Source organism: Orcinus orca, chromosome 15 (assembly GCF_937001465.1).
Source record: "Orcinus orca chromosome 15, mOrcOrc1.1, whole genome shotgun sequence".
NCBI lineage: Eukaryota > Metazoa > Chordata > Mammalia > Artiodactyla > Delphinidae > Orcinus > Orcinus orca.
In genome coordinates this window covers 12,683,475-12,705,330 of record NC_064573.1, presented here as the reverse complement: position 1 = coordinate 12,705,330, position 21,856 = coordinate 12,683,475, and the positions used below count along the sequence as shown (strand labels likewise).

The 21,856-nt window shown below is 37.9% G+C and overlaps 1 protein-coding gene across 3 annotated transcripts in view; it reads left to right on the top strand.

Annotated features, from left to right (window-relative positions):
• PHLPP1 (PH domain and leucine rich repeat protein phosphatase 1) overlaps positions 1–21,856 on the top strand; it is a 212,719-nt gene that overhangs the window by 157,462 nt on the left and 33,401 nt on the right. For 2 of the 3 annotated variants that reach the window (XM_033425001.2, XM_004268066.4), the window contains 4 exons: positions 4,565–4,767; positions 6,063–6,123; positions 8,774–8,869; positions 13,068–13,223. In XM_033425001.2, coding sequence (XP_033280892.1) covers positions 4,565–4,767; positions 6,063–6,123; positions 8,774–8,869; positions 13,068–13,223 — 516 coding nt within the window. The remainder of the gene's footprint in view (positions 1–4,564; positions 4,768–6,062; positions 6,124–8,773; positions 8,870–13,067; positions 13,224–21,856) is intronic. The other variant, XM_033425002.2, reaches the window with a different exon arrangement.

Sequence of the window (21,856 nt, the reverse complement as noted above, 5' to 3'; positions counted from 1 at the left end):
TCATCAGTATAAAGCAGCATCACCTTTTGCTCCCCTTTCATCTCCATTCTTATGGTTTGGCCGCGGGGAGCCCATTCTTTCCAGTCCCACAAAGAGTTGATTTGCTTTACCTTTTCTCAGACTAAAGGAATCAAGCCTGCGCACCTGGGGAAGTGTTAGCAATTTGCAGACCTAGAATTCTTAGTTCAGGGAGTCCAAATGGTAATAATTTATCTGACTTTGAGAACTTTTTGGAGTGTGACAGGATAGGGAACTGAACACTTTGTCTTGTTAACTTTCTTTCTAAATTGTTAACGTTATTTGCCTCTGAGTCACTTGGGTTTAGAAAACCTTCATATTCAAGAATTTGAGCCCTTTTTAAATTCAGCCACCCAGAGGTATAACAATGGTCGTTTTGACCTCAGGTAGCAAGCATGAGGGGATTTATAAGTTACCTGGTATGGATAAGAAAGCATCATTTTTCTTGATCTGAATTAGCTTACAAACGAGATCAATCTAATATGTTTGGAAGTAACTTCTTATTAAGAGCTTCGTAAATTCTTCAGATTTCTAGTTCTAATTGGGTCTTTTTTAGATGAGATTAGTTACAGGATATTTAAATACCAGAATAGACTTTTGTACATGTAAATGTTGAATGATCTTGAGTAGGTAACTGCTTCCCTTCAGACCACTGAGCTGAGGGGGCAGAAATCTGGTCAGATTTGCTTATAATTCTGCCTTAATATTTTAAACTGAAGCTAGTAGAATGATTTAAGGAGAGTTTCACTTAGTTTCTGTAAGCAGAGGGCTAATTTTATTGATTGAATTTTTATTCCTTCAGATGGAAATATTACATCAGATTAAAAGTAGTCATTTTTCTTTTAATCTTATTCTTTTTCTCATATTCACATTTTTGAGTCTGATATTATTTCTTCTATGGCATCATTAATAATTTCTCCTCTTCTCTGTCCAAAATGTGGATATTACGTCTTTCTCCTCGATCACCTCTCTTTCTTTCTGTTTTGTGCCTTGGTGGTTGGTTCCCTGTACTCACAGGACTTCATCATTTACCTTTCATCTCCATGGTAAATATTCCTCAATTTTTCTCTAACTCTTATTTCTCTTCTTGGGATTAATTCCACTTCAGCTGCCAGCAGGATAATTTCACCTTGCTTTCTCCTATTGACACACTCACCCAAATTACATGTGAAACAGAGTTTAATTTCTTTCTATTCAACTAGTTCTTTCCCCTGGATTCCTAATTTTGCTGATAGCCACACTGCTCCATTGGTTATCCAGACACAAAATTGTTGACTCTTATTTTCTAGTCTGCCACCAGATCCCGTCAGTCCTCGCGCGCTAGTTTGACTCCTTGCCCCTTCCTTTGCCTTCTCGCTGCTGCTGTTGTCTCCTAGCTGAGCTGTCTGCTGCCATTGTGCAGCCTCTCAAGCAAGCACAGCCTTGCTCAGAGCCTTCAGTTCTCTAGTTCAAGATATTCAAGCTCTCGCATCTGGTTTCAACCCACTAGCCTGTGAATCCCTTGAGGATGAGGCGCTAGCTCAGAGCTGCTCAAAGTGTGGTCCTCCAGCCTATGCTAGCAAACCGACTATTTGCTCCTTTTCTACAATGAGATATGTGTAGAAATTGAGACTTAATATCTTAGAAACACACAGTGACTTGACATTGCCACAATATCCAAGTAGACTCATATAAGCAGACTCACCTCATTGTACAGGGAGTAGACTAGTTTAGGTGTTGGCGAACTTGCAGTGGTGAGCTGCTTGTGCGGTGAGCTGTGTCCTGGTATGTGCATATGACTACACATCTGTGATGGATTAGAAGTTTAGAAAATAGGTCCTCGGGCTTCCCTGGTGGCGCAGTGGTTGAGAATCTGCCTGCCAATGCAGGGGACACGGGTTCGAGTCCTGGTCTGGGAGGATCCCACATGCCGCGGAGTGACTGGGCCCGTGAGCCACAACTACTGAGCCTGCGCGTCTGGAGCCTGTGCTCCGCAACAAGAGAGGCCGCGATAGTGAGAGGCCCGCGCACCGCGATGAAGACTGGCCCCCACTTGCCGCAACTAGAGAAAGCCCTCGCACAGAAACGAAGACTCAACACAGCCATAAATAAATAAATAAATAAAATTTTAAAAAGAAAATAGGTCCTTCACCCGAGATAACTTGAGAAGCACTGATCTTATTTATGTATCCTTGAGTTCCCAGTGTTAGCGCTTAGTAGGCACAGTACTTGATAAATATTAATTGACTAACCCACCTTTGTAGCCGTACTCTCACTCCTCTCACATAGCCTGCACTCCTGAGGGACCCCTACACCCATGCATGAAACTCACCTTGTGCTCTTCTCTTCAGTCCGAAGGCCATTCAGCAACTCCTCATGGACGCCTTTCTTCTTCCATTTGCATCTGTTGAATTCCTCCTGCCCTTGGGATTCAGATGAGATGGCTCCTCTTGCATAGCATCTTTTGTGACCATTCTCTGTATTTTACGTCATTTATGACATTTATCACATACTTGTATCTTTATACTTCGTATTTTAAAGCATATCTGGTTCCTCACTAAATTACTAAATCTGTTGACAAGCACCTTACTTTATTCATCTCTTATTGACACAAAGCCATAGGTTATCGTCATCATCATCATCACCGTGGCTTTTCCTTGTTCGCAAAGCACCAGCACATACATACATTCATTTGATTTTCTCAGCTGCCTTGTAGGACAAGGAAGGTGTCATCCCCATTTTACGGGTTAGAATTAGACTTAACGGAGACTTTGATGGCTTGCTCAAGGTCACATATGCAAAGTGTTGAGCAGCAAACTGGAACTAGAACATTTTCATACTGCCGATCAACACATAGTAAATGCTCAGTTAGTACTGATGAAATAAATAAAATGCCTGTGTTAACTGAGGAGATTATTGGAAGAAAATTTTTACCACATTTTGCCTCTTTGAAAGGTCACCCTAAGTAGTTGTATTATTGTGTGAGCCTGAAAACTTTTGATATTTGCATCCTGATAAGACTTGGCAATTTAAAGTGAATAGTGGGACTAACCTCCCTGTTTATAGATTTTCTTTTGTCTCCTCATTAAACCAGCCCTTTAATTACGTTAATGTTAATACAATGGAGGGGGGGGCAGCGAGGAGATGATAGTGAAGGTAATTTAAAATGTAGATTAGAGAGAACCTGGGACATTTTTTCAATTCCTGCAGTCTCTTATATCCAAAATTAGATTTGGGTTTTTTTTTCTTTTTATTCTGTGTACATATTCTAGTAATCTAGTGAGCATTTGGAGATAGGCAAATTGCTGGGTTGAGGCCAGTTTTTTAATCTTATAACCTGGAATAGAAAAGAAAAGGAACAAAAAAAAAAGAATCATCTTGGGGACATTTGAAGAGGCAATATGCTCTTCTTGCAGGTTGACAAGTCCTAGCTCTTTGCTGTCTTGTCACTCATCCTTGTGTTTCAGTGGCTTTATGCTATTGCTATTAAAATTTTAATTACCCTCATTTTATTTTATTTTCCCAAAGGGCAGAAAATCACTGCAGAGAAGACTTGCCTTGTTTCTAAGCTCCTGCCTTTGTATTAATGCTCTTCTAACCAAGTGCGTGATATCAGCGCTCTGTTGGCTTTGTAATGAGAAGCAGGAGGTTCTCTTGTTTGTTGGTTTGTAAAGGAGTTGGGCGTAGCCTAGCAAGCTAGGAATTGAGATTTTCATCTGTTTTTCTCCACTCTGAAGCTAGATGTGTTTTTGTTACATTGATTGCTAGTCCCCATTACTACTTACGTATCTTCTTGGCCGCTCATTCATGGCAACTTTAGTCTATTAGCTAACTACTTCTTATGACTGAGACTCTGCCAGTTTTTCCCTGTGCCCTGAACTTGTTGATCCCCATTATTGTCTTTTGTTTTATGACTTCTCAGTGAATCCTACATGTCAACTTTCAGTATTTTCTGCACTTTGCTCTTTCAAGTAGTATTTTAAAATTGGAGATAGTTTTGGTAATTAATCTTTGGTCCAGAACCAACTGAAAATTCAGATATATTTGCACACCTGTCTCTGGTGTATATTTGGCTCCCATTCATTATTTTTTTTCCAAGTTCACCGATTAATTCTGTCCTTTATGGCGCCGCTCATCTACCTGCTCACTCATCCTCTCTCTTTCCTTAAATATCCATGTAGTTGTAATGTGCTTAATGGGTTATTCTGGGTTTTGTTACTTGTGTTCTTTCAACCAGATTCTTTGGAAATAAACATTCAAATGATTTTTTTCTCCATTTAAATTAACTAAGGTAAAATCAATATGCATATTTCTCTTCCAGCCTTAATGATCTAAATTGTGTTTCAGATTATATTGTCAAGGTTAAGACCTCATGGAATTGTAGCTAGAAATAGCCAGAGAATCTGGCTAGTTAAGGAAAGCCAGATACTGAGATTAAAGAAATCATGGAGGACTGTGACAGAGTGAGACTTGAGTCCTTCTTGTTAGTCACCATATGAGGGTGTGGCTGTTTATTTATAACATTGCAGTTAATTATAGTGTCTATTTATGTCCTTTTCCTCTCAAGACTGAACCTAATTAGGAAGCTAATAGCAGATGAAGTGGACTTTCTCCCTCACGTCACTCAGCTTGATCTGCGCGACAATAAGCTTCGTGATCTAGATGCTATGGTTTTCAACAACATTGAAGTTTTACACTGTGAAAGGAATCAACTGGTGACATTAAACATCTGTGGCTATTTCCTGAAAGCACTGTATACCTCTTCTAATGGTATGTAACAAAGACCACATCAGACTTCTCTTTTGTTTTTTTTAAAATTTATTTATTTATTTTTGGCTGCGTTGGGTCTTCGTTGCTGCATGCAGGCTCTCTCTAGTTGCGGCGAGCAGGGGCTGCTCTTTGTTGCGGTGTGCAGGCTTCTCATTGCAGTGGCTTCTCTTGTTGCGGAGCACGGGCTGTAGGCACGTGGGCTCAGTAGTTGTGGCTCGCGGGCTCTAGAGCGCAGGCTCAGTAGTTGTGGCTCACGGGCCTAGTTGCTACACGGCATGTGGGGTCTTCCCGGACCAGGGCTCGAACCCGTGTCCCCTGCACTGGTAGACGGATTCTTAACCACTGCGCCACCAGGGAAGTCCCCAGAGTTTCTCTTTTGGTTCCAAGAATTTACTCAGTGCCATCTTCTCTGCCTCACTTTGATTTTTCTTTCCTCATTTAGGAAAATAAGTTTTTCCAATTTTGCTAATATAAAAATCATAAAAGAAGAATCCTGGTTTGGTATTTAAAGGAATCAGAAAGGAAGATTTTAAAGTTCCTAATTTGTTTTTCTCCTATTGTGATATTTAGATAGGTTACTCCCACTTGTGATTTGGCTCTTCCTTGAAGGGCAGACAGGGGGGAAGGTGCGGGGTGATTGGGCTCCCTTGTTAAGATAGCAAATCTGGAGAATGAAAGTGAAAGGGAGGTCTGTTACGGACTCCATTCAGGGTCTCAGATTTCCTGCTCCACCAACAAAGGAGCTCACCTTAAGAGACACCCAAATTACATACCCACAGGGACACCACAAAGCAAGAGTCTTACTCATTTAATAAGGTCTCCTCCTTAGAATTTGGAAATCATGGCAGTTCTAAAACAGTAAAGGTCGTATGGGCATATGTTTGCTGAAGTGAAGATTTCCATTCCCTCCCATCAGACAACTGAATGGAAACAAGTATTTACTACTACGTGCTGAACAAATATTTGTCAAGCTGAATGTTTAAAAAAAAAATGGTATTCATACAGTTAATCTTCCAGATAAAATTTAGCATGCATAACGAGAGGAGTGCCACAGTAAGTGGATAGAAAGAGGTAGGAAAGTAGAATGAGTGATTTATTTCAGTCTCTGAATAAGATCTTGTGATTAAATTAGAAGTTCTTTGTACTTTCCTGTAGTGTCAAAGTTAAACAAATGGATGTATTGTATTTCCTAACCTAAATAAACCATGGAGAATAAAGCACAAGAATGATATTCTACATATAAAAAGAGTCTCTGTGTCACTTGAATGGTAATGTTTTTGTTTTCTGCTTCCTAGAACTTGTCCAACTTGACGTTTACCCAGTTCCGAATTATCTGTCCTACATGGATGTTTCAAGGTAAGAAAGCAAGTCCTAGAGCTCTCTGGGGTCTGCTTGAAAATTATTCAGATGATTCTGTCTCAACTTCGGCATAAGAACTTTTTATGTATCTTGAAGGTATTCACTAGTGTTGAATACTTATCCTCTGAAAAATGCATGCAACTGTCTGTCAGTTAAAATATGTACTTCATTTGTATACTATAGTTTACACCGGCAAAATCAAGATGTTGATGTGGACACCGGTTTGAATGCCAGGTTTACGCTTGAAAGATTAGTCAGTTGAGGGTTGTATGGCTGGAAGGTCCAGTACTTCTTTAATTATATTAACCATATCTTCATGTCTTTCTCTGAAATGTTAATTTCATTAAAAATATATATTGTGCTATATAGCTCTTTGATTTTTTGCCTCCGTTTTGTATATACATCTCCTTACTAAGAACTCTTAAAAAGTGCTGGCTGAGACTGCCAAAGTAAGACTTCCATACAACCTGCTCACTTTTCTCAGCTCATTTGTGAGCACCTTTTATACAAATTCACTACTACAGTGTGTCGTGTGTACTCTGGTTCCCACAAATATTGTAGTAGACTTTTTCCTGAAGGCCCAAAGCATGTATTTACACAAATTAGACTTTCATAATCTCAACACACTAAATTGAAACTCACTTTTAACTTAATTCCAAAGGTAGCAACCAAGACTTTTCTGAATGACCACACGTACGTGGGAGCATGTGGCCCTGTCAGCGTGACAACTGTTAACTCATGTCAGTGTATAAAATCTGATACAACTGATATGTGATTTGTCAGGTGCAGAATTTGCCTTTAGTCATGAAAGTGCACAAACCTAGATATTTTAATAATATTCTCAATCATAATTATGTCAGAATGTGTCAGAATTTAGCGGATGTGAGAATGATTACAATTAGTTTTATTAGAAATTTATAATTATAAAATCCTTTATGAGTAGAGCTTCATACATTTCCTACTAAATTCATGTCAGACAGTTTTGTTTAATGAATTTTAAGTCAGACACTACCTAAGTTCTTTTTTTTTTCTGTCAGCCTTGAATATTATTATCTTCAGCATTTAAATAAGAGTACAGGAGTGGGGTTTGCATACATGGGTGCATATAAATATCTTGAACAGATTTATTCCAGAGAATTGGCCATAGAGTGAATCTATTTTTCTTTTATTTATAGTATATAATTGGCAAATGGTTCCCATTGAAACCCCTAAGTGAGACTGAATTGGAGACTCTTATGTCATGCTGGTCCCTGAATTCTGCACTTAAATGCTATTCATCTTGTTTTTAACTCGCATGTCCAGCATCTTTACTGTAACGTGCTCTGCCTAATGCACCTCCCAAACTGTAGGACATTCTCATAGAAAAACCTCTGCTTCCCCTCACATAGCTCTAGGTATTTCACCCTCTCTTGTGTATTTATGTTCTCTAAAGGAACTGAGCTGTTACTCATTATAGTGTTTACTAGGTTCTTAGAGTTCCTCAAGTTCAAAGTTCTAGGTTATTTTATCACTTAAGAGGAATTTTATTGCTATATGGTGAGGTTGCTTATACTGAAGGGTACTTTCACTCACCTATCTTATTGAGATGTTTTAGGGATTAACTACTGTACAATAAAGTAATTAAGTGTGTCAATCTGTAGAGCTTCAAAGCCAGAACTGTGTGTACCTATATAAACACTAAACAGAAAATAATGCCTTCTTTTCTATATTTTAGTTGAAAAGTTGATATAATAGCAAAAACTTTTACTCTAATATAATCCTTGTTCCAAGCATCATACTTTTCACAGACTTGTTCATCTGTTTTTAAAGGATTGTAGTCATAACATACATACCATGTTAGATTTTTGTGCCTAGTCATTTCACATATTTTAAAAAGAAGGTAAAAAGCTATGACTGTGACTAAGGATCCATCTGTGACTAAGGAGACATTCAAATACAGTAGATTTATCTAAGACGTGGTCAATTCATTTAACAATTTAAGTTACCATTGGTTTAGTTTGTTTCTGGTAATTATAATTACCAGAAGTAATTATATAAGTAAATGTTATATAAGTAAAAAATTATATAAGTAAATTATATAAGTAAAAAATATATAAGTAAATGTTTTCAAGTAATTAATTCTGAACTTAAGGGTCAGTGTATCTTTTCATTGCTGCCATTTCTTTCCATTTGTCTATGGCACTGCTCTCATGGTACCTTCTGGAGTTAGGAAAAATTTTCATGTTAAGGGTAAAAATGCAAATTGGAAAATAAAACTATTTTATACCATTTGACTATTTACCTTAACTGGAAGTGTGTGTATATGTGTTTGTTTGTTTGTTTTCCAGTATGAGACATCTTCTCCCTAAGCTTACATGGGTTTATAGACATTTTGGGATAGTAATTCTGGGAACCAGACTTTTTTTTAGACTTTAGAGATGATGCAGATGATGTGACTATGTTCTTTGCTACTCTTTCTTTATTTCTTATTCCTTATCACAGCTCATCTTGCTTCAGATTAAAGTGAATACACATATCCTTTTGATTTATACTCACTGTAATTGGGTATTTCACTTGAAGTTTTATTGTGCTATATAATTATTTTGACTTTTGAACCATATTTTAAGCCAAATTCCAATCAAAAAGAATTGTATATTCTTATATTTAGGAACCGTTTAGAAAACGTGCCTGAGTGGGTGTGTGAAAGCCGAAAGCTAGAAGTTTTGGATATTGGCCATAATCAAATATGTGAACTTCCTGCACGGTGAGTATTACAGATTAAGTTAGAGAATCTCCAGTTAGATGAGCAATGGAAAAAATTGCAGATTCAGTGTTTAATTTGTTATTATGAACCCCTGAAAGAGTTTGCTCCAAAAACTTATTTAGGGACTTCCCTGGCAGTCAAGTGGTTAAGAGTCTGCACTCCCAGTGCAGGGGGCATGAGCTCAATCCTGGTTGGGGAACTAAGATCCCACATGCCACACCGCGTGGCCAAAAAACTAATAATAAAACCTTATTTAGTATTTTTACCTCTCTTGGTACCTTCGAGGCACAATTTTCTATCATGCAGTGATGGGTAGACCAAGGCTTTGACTCCGAGCCAGACTTCGCAAAGCCACGTGACAGTTGATGCTTGGTGGAAGTTTTCAAATAAGCCAAAAGAAATGTTCAGAGACTCAGCAAACAGTATGATTTGTTCACCTCTGTAATCTTAATTCTTTCAGAATCTTTGCCTTCTGTCCATTGTCTTACATGTCTACCTTACCCGCAAATAATTTTTGGTTTTATTTGAATGTAACCCTAAAAAAAAAAAAGATTATTAGATCATTAAATCAGAAAAAGCAGACTAGATTCTGTTTTTCTTGTGTGAAATTTGGAGTAGAAGGTCGAAGAACTTCTCGTTCCTTCTCTCTCTTAACGTGTTATTATTTTTATTTCATAATATTCACTTTAATGGCAAGATTGTAAAGCAACCACATGATGATATCTGGTATCCATAGATTGAGACAGATATCTTCAAGTTGGCTAATTGTGGCATAAAATATTATTGGACTGTTAGTGACTAGCCATGCAATTAATAACCAGAAGAGTAGTCTATCCCACTGCTGTCCTGAAGAACTTTCTGTGATGATTGAAATGGTCTGTGTCTGTGCTCTTCAGTAGCTCTTCCAGTAGCCACATGTCCACTAGCCACATGTGACTGTTGAAATGTGGACAGTGTGACCAAGGAACTGAATATTAAATTTTATTTAATTTTAATTAATTTAAATTTAAATAGCCACTTGTGCCTAGTGGTTGCCACGACTCAGGTCTAGGTATTTCCACTATTCTCAGCCAGTCACTGAACAGAGTAAGTCGTTTGTTTGTTTGTTTGTTTATTTATTTATCTTTTTTTTTGTTTTTTGCGGTACGCGGGCCTCTCACTGCTGTGGCCTCTCCCGTTGCGGAGCACAGGCTCCGGACGCGCAGGCTCAGTGGCCATGGCTCATGGGCCCAGCCGCTCTGCGGCATGTGGGATCTTCCTGGACCGGGGCACGAACCCATGTCCCCTGCATCGGCAGGCGGACTCTCAACCACTGCGCCACCAGGGAAGCCCTATTTTTAACCATATATAGTAAAAAATATCAATGAAAAATTGTAGAAATATATCACTATTTTGGAGTAAACTTAGATACACGATCTCTAAAGGTTTATGATCGTATGTATTCCTCTGTTCTCTTGTAAAGGACAAGGATCATGAAATACACCTGCTTAGTAAGCCCAATAAATGTGTCAGAGTTCAGTTGTCCACTATGACAGCGAGTAGCCATTAGCTGAGGGGCTTTTGAACACTTAAAACGTGACTAGTCCTAACTGAGAAGTGTTGAAGTATAAAATATACACTGGATGCAAAATATGTCAATAATATTGTATATTAATTACATGTTAAAATAGTATGTTGGATATATTGGGTCAAATAAAAAGTGTACTGTAAAAACTAATTTACCTGTTTCTTTTCACTTCTTTAAATGTGACTACTAAAAAGTTTTAAATTACGTATGTGGCTTGCATGGTATTTCTGTTGGATAACATTGTGTTGGAGTCTAGCTCTTGTGGAAGAAATCGATTTACATTTTCAATCCCTGGAAAGCTCAGTTGATTTTACTTTGTTTCTCAGCCATATGTTATACCTGTAAATTCAGTCCATTTGAAAATGCTTTTTGCTTTAGAGTTTTATGTTGAGTGAGCATTTAGGTGACCCAGTGTAGCCCGTCACCATTATCAAAAGGACTTTGGTGATGTGCCCCGTGGACAGATGTGTGTGTGTGTGTGTGTGTGTGTGTGTGTGTGTGTGTGTGTGAAGGAGGGGGAGAGAGAGAGAGACCCTTTTAGAAGACAAACAGCAAAAAAGAAAACAGGCTACTACTACTAATGAGGAAAAATAATTTGTTAAATAAAAATCTTGTACTTTTATCTTTCTGTTTTTCCCTTCCCTACTTTGACCTCCCCAGTTTAACACATATAGCATGTTGGAGTCTAAGGCCTCTGTGTCACTGTACGCTACAACAAAGATATTATATAAATAAAACAACAATTAAATAAATACAAGATAACTGATATCTTACCCAGTTTTCCCCAGAGTTAATTAATCTTTGATTTGCTCTGCATTAGTACTGGCTTTTTTGGGATCTAAACAAATGCTTATTCAAAGCAAATCCAAATGCTGTCTTGTCAAAAAATTTAAACAGTGTTTGTTTTTGTGTATGTCTGTGTTTTTAACACATGGGACAAAAACAATACATGTTTTCTCATTTATGGTGTTGTTTAGTTGCAAACTTTGTATCGGCCCTATCATTGATCTAATATCCAGGCCAAGACAGGCATTCGTTAGAAGTTGGTTTAACATTCAAGCTTTGTTTGTCTAGGTGATGTGTGTGAAGGGTCTGAGAAAACAGAAATTCATGTTTAGTAGTGGAGCTGTACTGAAAGGAAAAGAAGCTATTTTAATTATTTTAATTCATAGTATCCAAAAGGATTGAACAAATCCAGTTACTAGCATTTATACTCATCCTACAGTTATCAAATCTCCTTTCTTATCTGGAAAAAATGAAGATAAAGATTTTGTAACCTGTCTTTCAGTTATCTGTCTGTGTAAGGGTGAAGTGTGTGTGTGTGAGAGAGAGAGAAATAATCCCATTCTACTCTCTAAGAATTCTAAATTGTATACCAGGCCCAGCAAGACAGTAAAATGGGTGGACCAAATCCTGAATTATTAGGTTGAAGCGAGCGTTACAGAGACTGGGCCCTGTGATAGCTGTGACTGAAAGACAGTCCTGGACAGATTGTCTTGTCTCATTAATATCTAAACCTGCAAAGTCAGGTATATCTTTAATGGGGGCCCATGGTGTCACAGTGTTGAGACAGGTTGCTAGCATCTTTGTGAACAAAGAATCTAGTTTTGATACTTAAAGTGAATAAAGTTACAGCTGTAATATAGAGTGATTTAAGAACTTTGGATGTCCGTGAGGTCAGAATGGTGGGAAACAGGAGGTGGGTGAGGAAGCCTCATTCTTTGACAGCAGTGTAAATGAGCTCTCATTCCAATGTGATCCGGATGCAAATTATAACCTGATTTTCCCACAGTCCCCAGATTTCTGTGTTTAACCCAGGACCTGCTTTATTCTCTACGAGGTCTTAAGTGATCATAAAGCAGATTTACATAAGATTAACACATATTCATCATTCGTTGCAGTTTTGATAACCCATAGAAGAAAAACACAGTCAAGCTTCCCAATAGCTTGTTTGATGCTCAAAAGACAATACTGCATTGAGTGAGTTATATTCTCTTTAGGAGGGAGAATATAATCCTACTTTGGTCTGGGATTAAACCAAAGAGAAAATAGAAATATACAGATTTAGGGAAGTGAGGAAAGAGAGAAATAATTATTGTGAAATGCAGTTGAGGAAAATGTAGCATTTTTTCAGTTGTCATTGGTAAAAGTTTAACTGGACAAAAGAATCCTTACTGAATGTTGACCTTGTAAGTAAAAATTGCTCAACTGTGTTTATTCAGATTCTATTGTGGGTAAAACTCCCAGCGTTCCAGGGTGATACCAGATGTAATCCCTGCCTGGGGAAGCCTACAGCCTTTCACAGTTTGCCTTGTGAGTCTAACAAGACTAGGCTGCCGCCTTTGGTGTCTTCTATGAAACTCGTTTTCTTTTTCACTAAGTAGAGCTGCTTTGTTAAATATTCCTTTTCATAGTTTTTCCCACCCCCTTTTTTTTTTTTAAGTATGGAAAGTATTGAAGTATGAACAGCTCCAACTTTGAGCTTACGTTACAGTGAATTTGCACTTGCTCTGAATGAATTTAGATTTCTTAGATGATTTTAAGTCTTTTCCTACTCCTGTTCATTTTGAAAACTTCATCCCAAATGAGCTCTCAGTAAGTTTCCTTCTGTCTTTGTCCTTGTTTGCACAGCTTATTTTGTAATAGTAGTCTCCGGAAACTACTGGCGGGACACAACCAGCTGACAAGGCTTCCCGAAAGGCTAGAAAGAACCTCAGTGGAGGTCTTGGATGTGCAGCACAACCAGCTCCTGGAGCTGCCACCCAACCTTCTGATGAAGGCCGACAGGTAAAGCTGCTGGTTTGTTTTGGTTGTTCATCGACTTGTAAGATGCCCCCTAATTAGCATTCTTATCTTGGGTGATCTCAGACCATTTAAAGTGGACTTTGTGACTATCTATCTGTCCTAGATTTATGAAGAAAATGGTATTGCCAGCCACTTCTGTCACCATTTTGTAGGAAATAGAGGCAGGAATATCCTAGAGAGTCTTTCTTAATTTCTCTGCTTCTTTAATTTTGATTCCTTAAGTTGGTTGAGTTGTGCGTAAGCGTGAGCTGTGGAGGTGTCGGTATAAAAACAAGTGTGGGAAGTTTGCTGCCTGGTCAAAACTCGTGCAGCCCGCTCTAGGCTTAGTGTAATTACCTTAGGATTCTCTGTTCTTGCTTTCACATATTTATGACTTTGGGTGACAGAGATAGATTTTCGTAGAGTTTTACTTTTTTTTTTTTTTTACCAATTGTCTTATCTTTACCACAGGTTTACCCTTGCATTTAAACTATTTTCTTTTTGAATGAAGAGAATTTTTCTAAATGACTTGTTTACTAAGTATTTAAAGAAATTGTTCCCGTCAACAGTATAGGAGGGTTCCTTTCTAAGATGTTCAATAAATATTTGTTTAATGAAAGGTAAAAAATTTAAGGAATTTTAAATACTACCCTTGATCTTGGATTTGCATTTTTTTCTTTCTCTCCTTTTCCTTTTTCAAAAAAATCTTTTTATCAAGATGTAACTTACAGTCAAAAAGTGTACAACTCTTGAGCATACTGCTCAGTGAACTTCTACATACATATATACCCCATAGCCATCACCCAGATCAAGATAGAGAACATGTCCAGCATTCCTTTCCTTTTCCTTTGTTTTCCTCATTTTAAAAAAAATGTATTCTCTGTACTTAATGTAAGTTACAATGAATTCCTACTGGTATAATTATTGAGAAATAATGGAATTGTGGGGAAATGGGATTGTTACATTGTAATTGACTGGTGCTAAGTCATTCCCCTGACAAAAAGAACAATATTTCAAGATAATTTAAAGAATTGTTCTTGCTTTTGCATTCATATCAAAGGACAATGCACAGCCTATGGGTAGCTCTAGACCTGTTTCTTATTGTTGTGAATACTATAGGATTTGGTTTCTTCCCCCTGCGGAGAATTCTGTCATGTTGTAGCCTTGTGTTTTCTTTCATAAGGCTAACTAGGGAAAATTTGGGTGCAGTTTTATGATGAGAATCCACTTGTTCTCCTGGGGGATCTACACTGAATCGGTAGAAACCAAAAGGGAGATGGATTCGGGTTTTAGGAGTCTTTGAGTGAGATAAAACCATTTTTGAATCTGAGTCTTATAAGGTCATGGCTAGTAGAGTAGGTAAATAGTGCTGAAACTCTCCAATAGATAATAATCATTCTTTATTCATTTCTGAGAATTTTATTTTAAAGGGGCACTTGAATATGTTTTTCGTTCTCTAGAGGCGTCCCTAAGCAGTCATTGAGTCTCCCTGGTGCCAGCCAGATCTGACCATGTGTACCTGAGGTCGCTCACAGTGTGGTCCAGGAGACTCTGTGTTCATGTTCAGATGAGCAGTTGCGAGGGGCAACTTTAACTTAGATTGTTCCACAGGCAATTCTGCTGACTCCCAGGGTCGAGAACCGCTGCGTGGACTGTTGACTTTGTGGCCCTGCACAGGTTTTCCCTTGTTGTCTATACTGTACAGTCCCAGATGGAATCTGTATGTTGGAAAAGGGGTGATTGTATGAACTAGAATATTTCTGGTCATGCAGTATGGAAAATTTAGGACCTGAATTGAGCCACTGAAAGGGAACATTGCTATCAAGGAGAGCAGAATAAGCTGAGCCTACGGTGTAAGCTAAAGGCATTTAGGCAGAAATACCCTAGTCTGAATAAATGGGCCTATCCAAAGCCAGCTGCATTTTGGAAAATAGGGGCTGGTGCGGGGGAAGTAGGCAGCCTCTGTAGGTCTTGGGAGGAGGGCAGGCTGTGCCAGATGCCCTTCCAGCACAGGGAAGTGCTGGAGTAAGGGGCTGAGTGAATTAGAAAGAGCAAGCATCCTGCTTTTATTTTATGAGAGAAAAGCAAATGACCAAAAGAGGCAGAAGTAAGAAACTTTTCCAAGAAGGCATATTCCAGTGCCTTTTGTTTTCCAAGCAATGCAATAACCTCATCTCCAGCCTCGTGTAGCAACTGACCTTATTGTCATGACTCTGAGTCAGAAAGGTTAAGAGGTTTGGTTCTCTCAGGCAGATAGGGTTATAAAGAGGGTGGGGTAAAGTCGATGAGATCTTTTTTGAACAACATTCTTGTATTATTTCACTTGTTGGAAGACAAGAAAGAACTTTTTAAAATTGAAATGTAGTCGACTTTTACAATATTATATTAATTTAAGGTAGACAACATAGTGATTTGATATTGCTATAGATTACACATCATACAGAGTTATAATAAAAATATTGACTCTATTCCCTATGCTTTACCAAACTATTTACTGCTTCTTAAAGGGATAATACTTTTTCTATTTATACCCTTTCCAAAACCTAAATAACTGAGGTTTTCTCTATCTAAATTAAAAAAAAATTTTTTTAATCGAGGCATAATTTACATTCAGGAAAATGTAGAGCTATATTTGGTTTGATTAGCTTGAGGGGAAGGAATAAACTACTACTGACTATTGTGGGAGCAGGTCAACCTAGAAAACATGAAGCTTAAAATATTAAAAGAGGGCTTTTTAGTATTAAAAGAGGGTTTTTTAGGAAAGAATCTTCACAAGCTCTTTGCAGGTGGTTTCAGTTGTGATTTGTTTTCATTTACATGGTTCAGGATGGCCAATGTCTTACTGACCTTGTAAGTTTAAGTCACTGTGCTGGGTACTGCAGGGAATTGAAAAACGACTAACGTTGGTATTACCCTCAAGGAGCTTACAACCTAATGCTGAGCTTAAAATAACTGCACAATAAACTGTAATAAAAGGTGGGGTTGAGAGGGTAAAGGAGAAGGAAAATGATAGGATTGGTTTTAATTTAGGCTCCTGGTATGAAGAACAGCACTTTGTTGTATAATACAGGGCTTTGTGTTTGGCAGATAGCCCCAGGCAGTAATGAAACTGCTTCAATTCTCCTTCCATTCAGTTTGCTCCATAATACAAATCTTAAAAAATATACAGATGCTCACTTTTTCTTTTTTTTTTTTTGTGGTAATAAATTATTGTTACCAGTTCTGTGTTTGGTTATATAACTGAGGAAAAGGCCTGAATACAAGTCTTCATAAGTTAAAAATGGTTTTGTTTGTTCTCTCAGTAGAACTTGTGCTTGGAAGCTTCATGAGAACTGTCAGAAAAACATGTTTTATTGGACACAGCAAAAGGCTGAACTTAAACTCTCTTTCTAAGGAGATTTCTTTAGCTCTGAATCTTTCTGCTAAAACACAGTGTCATGGTTTTGATTATATAATATTGTCTCTGAGATATTACAGCTTTAGAATGGTATATTTTAATCTGCTTTACCTGGTAGCAGGTAACCAGATAAGAGAGAGGAATCTACTTTAAATTAGATGACTTTTAGTGATATCTTTATCTTCCTCTGAAAACTTCAGACCGATTTTATTAAAATTCTTATGACCTGAATCAACAATTTAATACAATTGGAGTTTACGCTCCATATTCTTCTTTGAGTTTTGTTTCTTTTGACTGGCAGCTCAAAAACTATAGACAGATGTAAAATATGTTAGACCATATTTGCTGAGATGTTGACTGTGATTTTGTATCTTGTGGTCAGGGCAGGATTTGGTTCTGTGAGGGGAACTGGCAAGTATTCTAATCTGGATCTTACCGGCCTAGATCTCTCATTTTATCCCTTTTTGCTTAGAGTTGAGAATTTTCTTGATGGAAACCCCCAAAAGAGTTTCAGATAATCGGTTTTCATCAACAGATGGGCAAGAGTGGGAGTAGATATTCCCCGTGGGTCACCAGGTTGGATGGATGAGGTGCTGCCATCCTTCTGTCCTTTCTGAAATCTCGGCAGTGGCTGGTTCCCTGTCCATTTCACATATGCACTCTCACATCATGGCCAGAGAGCTGTTCCTGATGAGGTCAGTCACAATGGGCCCTTTAGAGGAGAGTTATAGATTCCTATTGTGGGTGGGGATTAGGGTCTGTTTTTATCCTTGGTTGGAACAGAACAAGGTATTTTCAGGGGATGGGAATGGGGAGAGTGTATGTACAAATGAAGTACATGGTAATTATTAAAATATCCCCAGAGTATTAGTCACATTACAGACCATAAGTTTTAGTGACTCAGACAGAATATGTGTAAATATCAAGGGGACTAAAAGGGAATAGAAAATTTGGGAGAGCGTGATCGATTAACCATGACAACTGGTGGCTTTTGGCAAAGATAGATATTTCTGGCATTTTGAAGAGCTAAGTTATGCCTACACTATTTTTCCTGAGGGAAGAGAGCTATCTTGGGAAGTTCTGATGTTTTGAGAGCCGTAGTGAAATAAAATAGTGTTTCTCAGAGTGTGTTCAGAACCCCTAGATTACTTACTAAACATGCAGCTTTCTGGCCCTTATCTCAGTTCTACTGACTCAACTTGGCCAATCATCAGAATTCTTAATTCTATAGATTTTTGAAGACTTACGCTGACCTACTTAATAATATCTGGGAGTTGAAGTTGAGAATCACATACCTTCAGGAACAAAGGCACAACATCACTTCTATGTGTTTTTGCCAGAAATGCATCACATTATTCTAAATTCTAATGATGATAAAACATCAAACAAATCTAAATTAAGACTGATTAGAGGAGACAAATGAGACATGATAAGGAAATGGAATGTGTGATCCTAAATTGGATTCTGGACCAGATAGAGAACATCAGTGGTATAATTGATGAAATTAGGATATCTCTAGATTAATTTATAGTGTTACATCAATGTTAACCAATTCTTAATTAATTATACTTAATTTTTAAAATTAATTCTTTTCGAGTTCTTGTTCAACGGTTCATACATCTGGGTAACCTTTGTTCCTTTGCCCTGTAGGCTTATGATCTTTACTGCCCAAGCCAGGCAGATTTTCAGATCTTTCAAAATAATAGTGTGTGAGTTCTGTTAGGCTACACGTACGCACTTTCTCTTCACATGCAATCCTCACTATTATGTGATGTTGCTAGACAATGAATAATAGGCGTCCTTTTTTCAAACTGATAAGTGAGGTGTAGTAATTTAGTGGGTTTCTACCAGCACTTAAAAAAATGGCACTTAAAAAAATGGCATATCAGTGTAAGATAGAGTAAGGTTAATTATTGTTTCAAGAAACTTTTGTTTCATTTACACATGTATATGTCGCATCTGTACTGGGTGGTCATGTAAAATGTATTTTGTACTCTTGGTTGCCATTAATGAAAAGTTTGAAAGCCCCTGCTTTAAGAGCTATCAGTCTTCTGAAGATATCAATAGATGAAATTGTCAAAAGCGTTGTGTTGTATGGGCAAATGATAAGGAATTTAGAGCATTTTGTTTGGCACCTCTGGAAGATTTTGGGGGCCAGAAATCAGGGAGTTGTATAAAAGTCAAAGAATTTTGCTGTGCTTAGGGTCTTAACCTTTTGCATTTTCAATAGACTTACAAGTCCCAGTACTGATGTGCAGAAAAATCATTTGAATGCAGAATGCCTGGTATGCCTGCAAATAGGTAGACCTGTTGTGGTACCAAATCCTGTGCTTTGTTTCAGGACAGAATTCGGCTGTAAAAGTTAAGGGTGTGCTGGGAATTACTGAAAAACAAAAACAAAACAAAAAAACCTAGATGAGCTAGAACAGACGGGACAGAATGTGCCAGGGAAGAAGAGAGTAATTGCTCAAGAAGAAGGAGTGGATTTGTCTCACTGCTGTCATGGGCAACTTTCCAAATGCTTCAGGGCAGGAGTTGTATGTGAGTCTTTTCTCTACAAGGTTTGCACTTCCTGCTAAGAAAAGTTTTTGAGTACTGTGCTATTTATTAAGTTATTTTAGGAATGGAGTTTGAAGCGCTGTGCACATGTGGTCTTCACACTACCCAGCAGGTGCCCTGCTTGGCCTCCAGCTTTTTTGGAGAAGGCCTATGAAAATGTCCTCAGGAAAGTTTTATTATTACTGTTTTCATCAGTTGAATTTTGTAGGAAATAGTGGACTCTAAGATTGGTGAGATCTGGGTTTATTTCTGGCTCTGACACTAATTACTATTTAACAACAGCCAGGTAATTTGACTTTTCTCAGCTTCAGTTTGTCTTCTGTGAAATATAAGGGGGGCATCTCTGGGATGTTGGGAGAATCAAGTGAAACAGGAAATAGGAAAGAGCTGTGGTCTCTAGAGAGCACTTTACAAATGAGAAAAAGTGATATGTTACTGCTTTTCTCTAATGATTATAAGAGGGTTGCATAGTGAAGAGGGTTCTATGGATGAAACTCTCATGGCACATTAAACAAGTCTTTTATAGAGTTATTACAAAAACCTATAAGGGAAAAGCTTGAGGAAGTTCTCTCATATCATACTGAGTTGAGACCAAACTCAGTGCTTTAGGAATTTAGTTTTGGGGAGGCTTTGAAAGCAGGGGGTGGGGTTATACACCATATTTATTGAGTAAAACCGTTACCCATACTGGAGAAATTTTGCAAAATTAAAGTAGTTGCTCATTCTGATGGAAATACAACACCCAGACGATTAAACCAACTTAATTTGCCTCCTGCTGAAACATGAGGTTGTGGGACAGGTATTTTATTTTTAAAAGGATTGGTATTGAATTTAATTTCCCGGAGACTATTATAATCAAAAATGTTTTTAGCCCAATTGTTTGCTCTTTGACCGTTAACTAACACGATGATTCAGTCAGGCTTTATTCAATTCAAACTAAATCCTTTGGAACCAGCCCATGTAGCTTCAACTTAGTTTCATTTCCTGGAGTGGAGGGTGCAGGATTCCCGCCCCCCTCCCCCCCCGTTTCCCATAAAGAGTATAAACTTCAATACAGGCAAATTTCAACAAGATGAGGGGACAAGTCTTTTTGGAAATCCCTCTCTTCCCTTCATCAGATGTTGTAAGGCGTTTTTAAAGTCCCTTTTGCAGTTTTCTAGGTGAGCATTCACTAGTCAGTCTTTTTTCCTTTCAAAGCAACTTTCCCTCTTTTTCTGGCCTAAAAATATGCAAATATTCATGAGTTAATTTCTTTCTTTTCTTTTCATGTATCTATAACTACATATTTCCTAGAGAATTGTATTTTAATGAGATTGTCAGAGTTTCCCAGCCAACCCCATTGCAAGATGTTTTAGGGCAATGCATTTTAATTTTTTCTAATTCTACACTGAAGAAATCTTAACAGGGTATTTAAGTCAGGTGATACAAATGAGACTGGTAAAAGTACTTTAAAGAACTATGGTGCTGGAAGGGGTTTCCGTCCTATGTCAAAACCATTTCAGAAACTGCATGAATGACCTTTATTTTCTTCTCTGTAGCACACACGACTATAATTTCCCATGACTATTTATGGTCTGTACAGACTTTTTCTTTTCTTTTTTTTTTTGTACAGCCTTTTTCTAACTTCCTTTTTTTTTTAATGTCAACGGAATACATGTTTCTTTAATGGAAAATGTTCTATTTTGGGGAAGCTGCTTTTCCTTAGATAAGTAGTGGAGTTGGGCCGTGTGTGTGTAAGTGTGTGGAGGTCGCAAGATTGGAGATTATTAAGTTAGTAGACTGAGGGCTTGGGATGACAGTTTTGGTGATGACGCCCGAATACAAAGATTTCTTTTTATCCAAGATTAAAAATAACTGTACCTGGTATTCCAGAGTCTTCCTTTTTAAGGAAGATTTTATTTTTTTTTACTAACATATGGTAAAATAGTCCTGAATTGAATGCTGAACATTTCAAACCTGGGTGGTTTTGAAACGAGAAAGGCAGTTCATTAACAGGGTAGTTCTAGGTAAGGGGTGGGGGACAAGTCAGCTTTGACCTTGGCAACCATGGCAGGTGAGTCCTGTGGGCTGGATGCTCTCCACGCTCGGGTCACTGCAGCTTCACTATGGGACACACGTGGTGGAGATCCACTGTGAAGCAGCAGGGTTGTCTGCTGAGCCGTGCACAGTTCCTGCTCTGTCCCTCTCTCCCTTTCCAGTGATTTGGAACCTGATCGCAGCAGGGATTCTGTTTCAGTTCCCCAGCTTTGCATTTTGCATTTGTCTGTGTTTCACAATAACTATGGAAGGAATTACAGTTTTTGACAGTTTTAGTTATCTCAGGTGTAAAAACATTCTTCATAGTTTAGCTATTGTTCGCTCTATCATTTGGATAACCGGTAGCATATACATCTTGTTTTAATGTAAATTTTATTGAAGTATAATATAGATACAGAAAAGGGGCCATATCGTAACTGTAGCACTTGATAAATTTTCTCAAAGTGAACACACTCATGTGACCAGCACTCAGATCAAGAACCAGAATGTTATCATATTGGAAAAATTAGAAGCTGTCTCCTAGACACTGCTTCCCTTCCCTGACTTCTAATACCACAGATAAGTTTTGCCTGATTCTGAACTCTATAATTAGGGAATCATGCAGTGTGTCCTCTGGTATCTGGCTTCTTTTACTCAATATTAT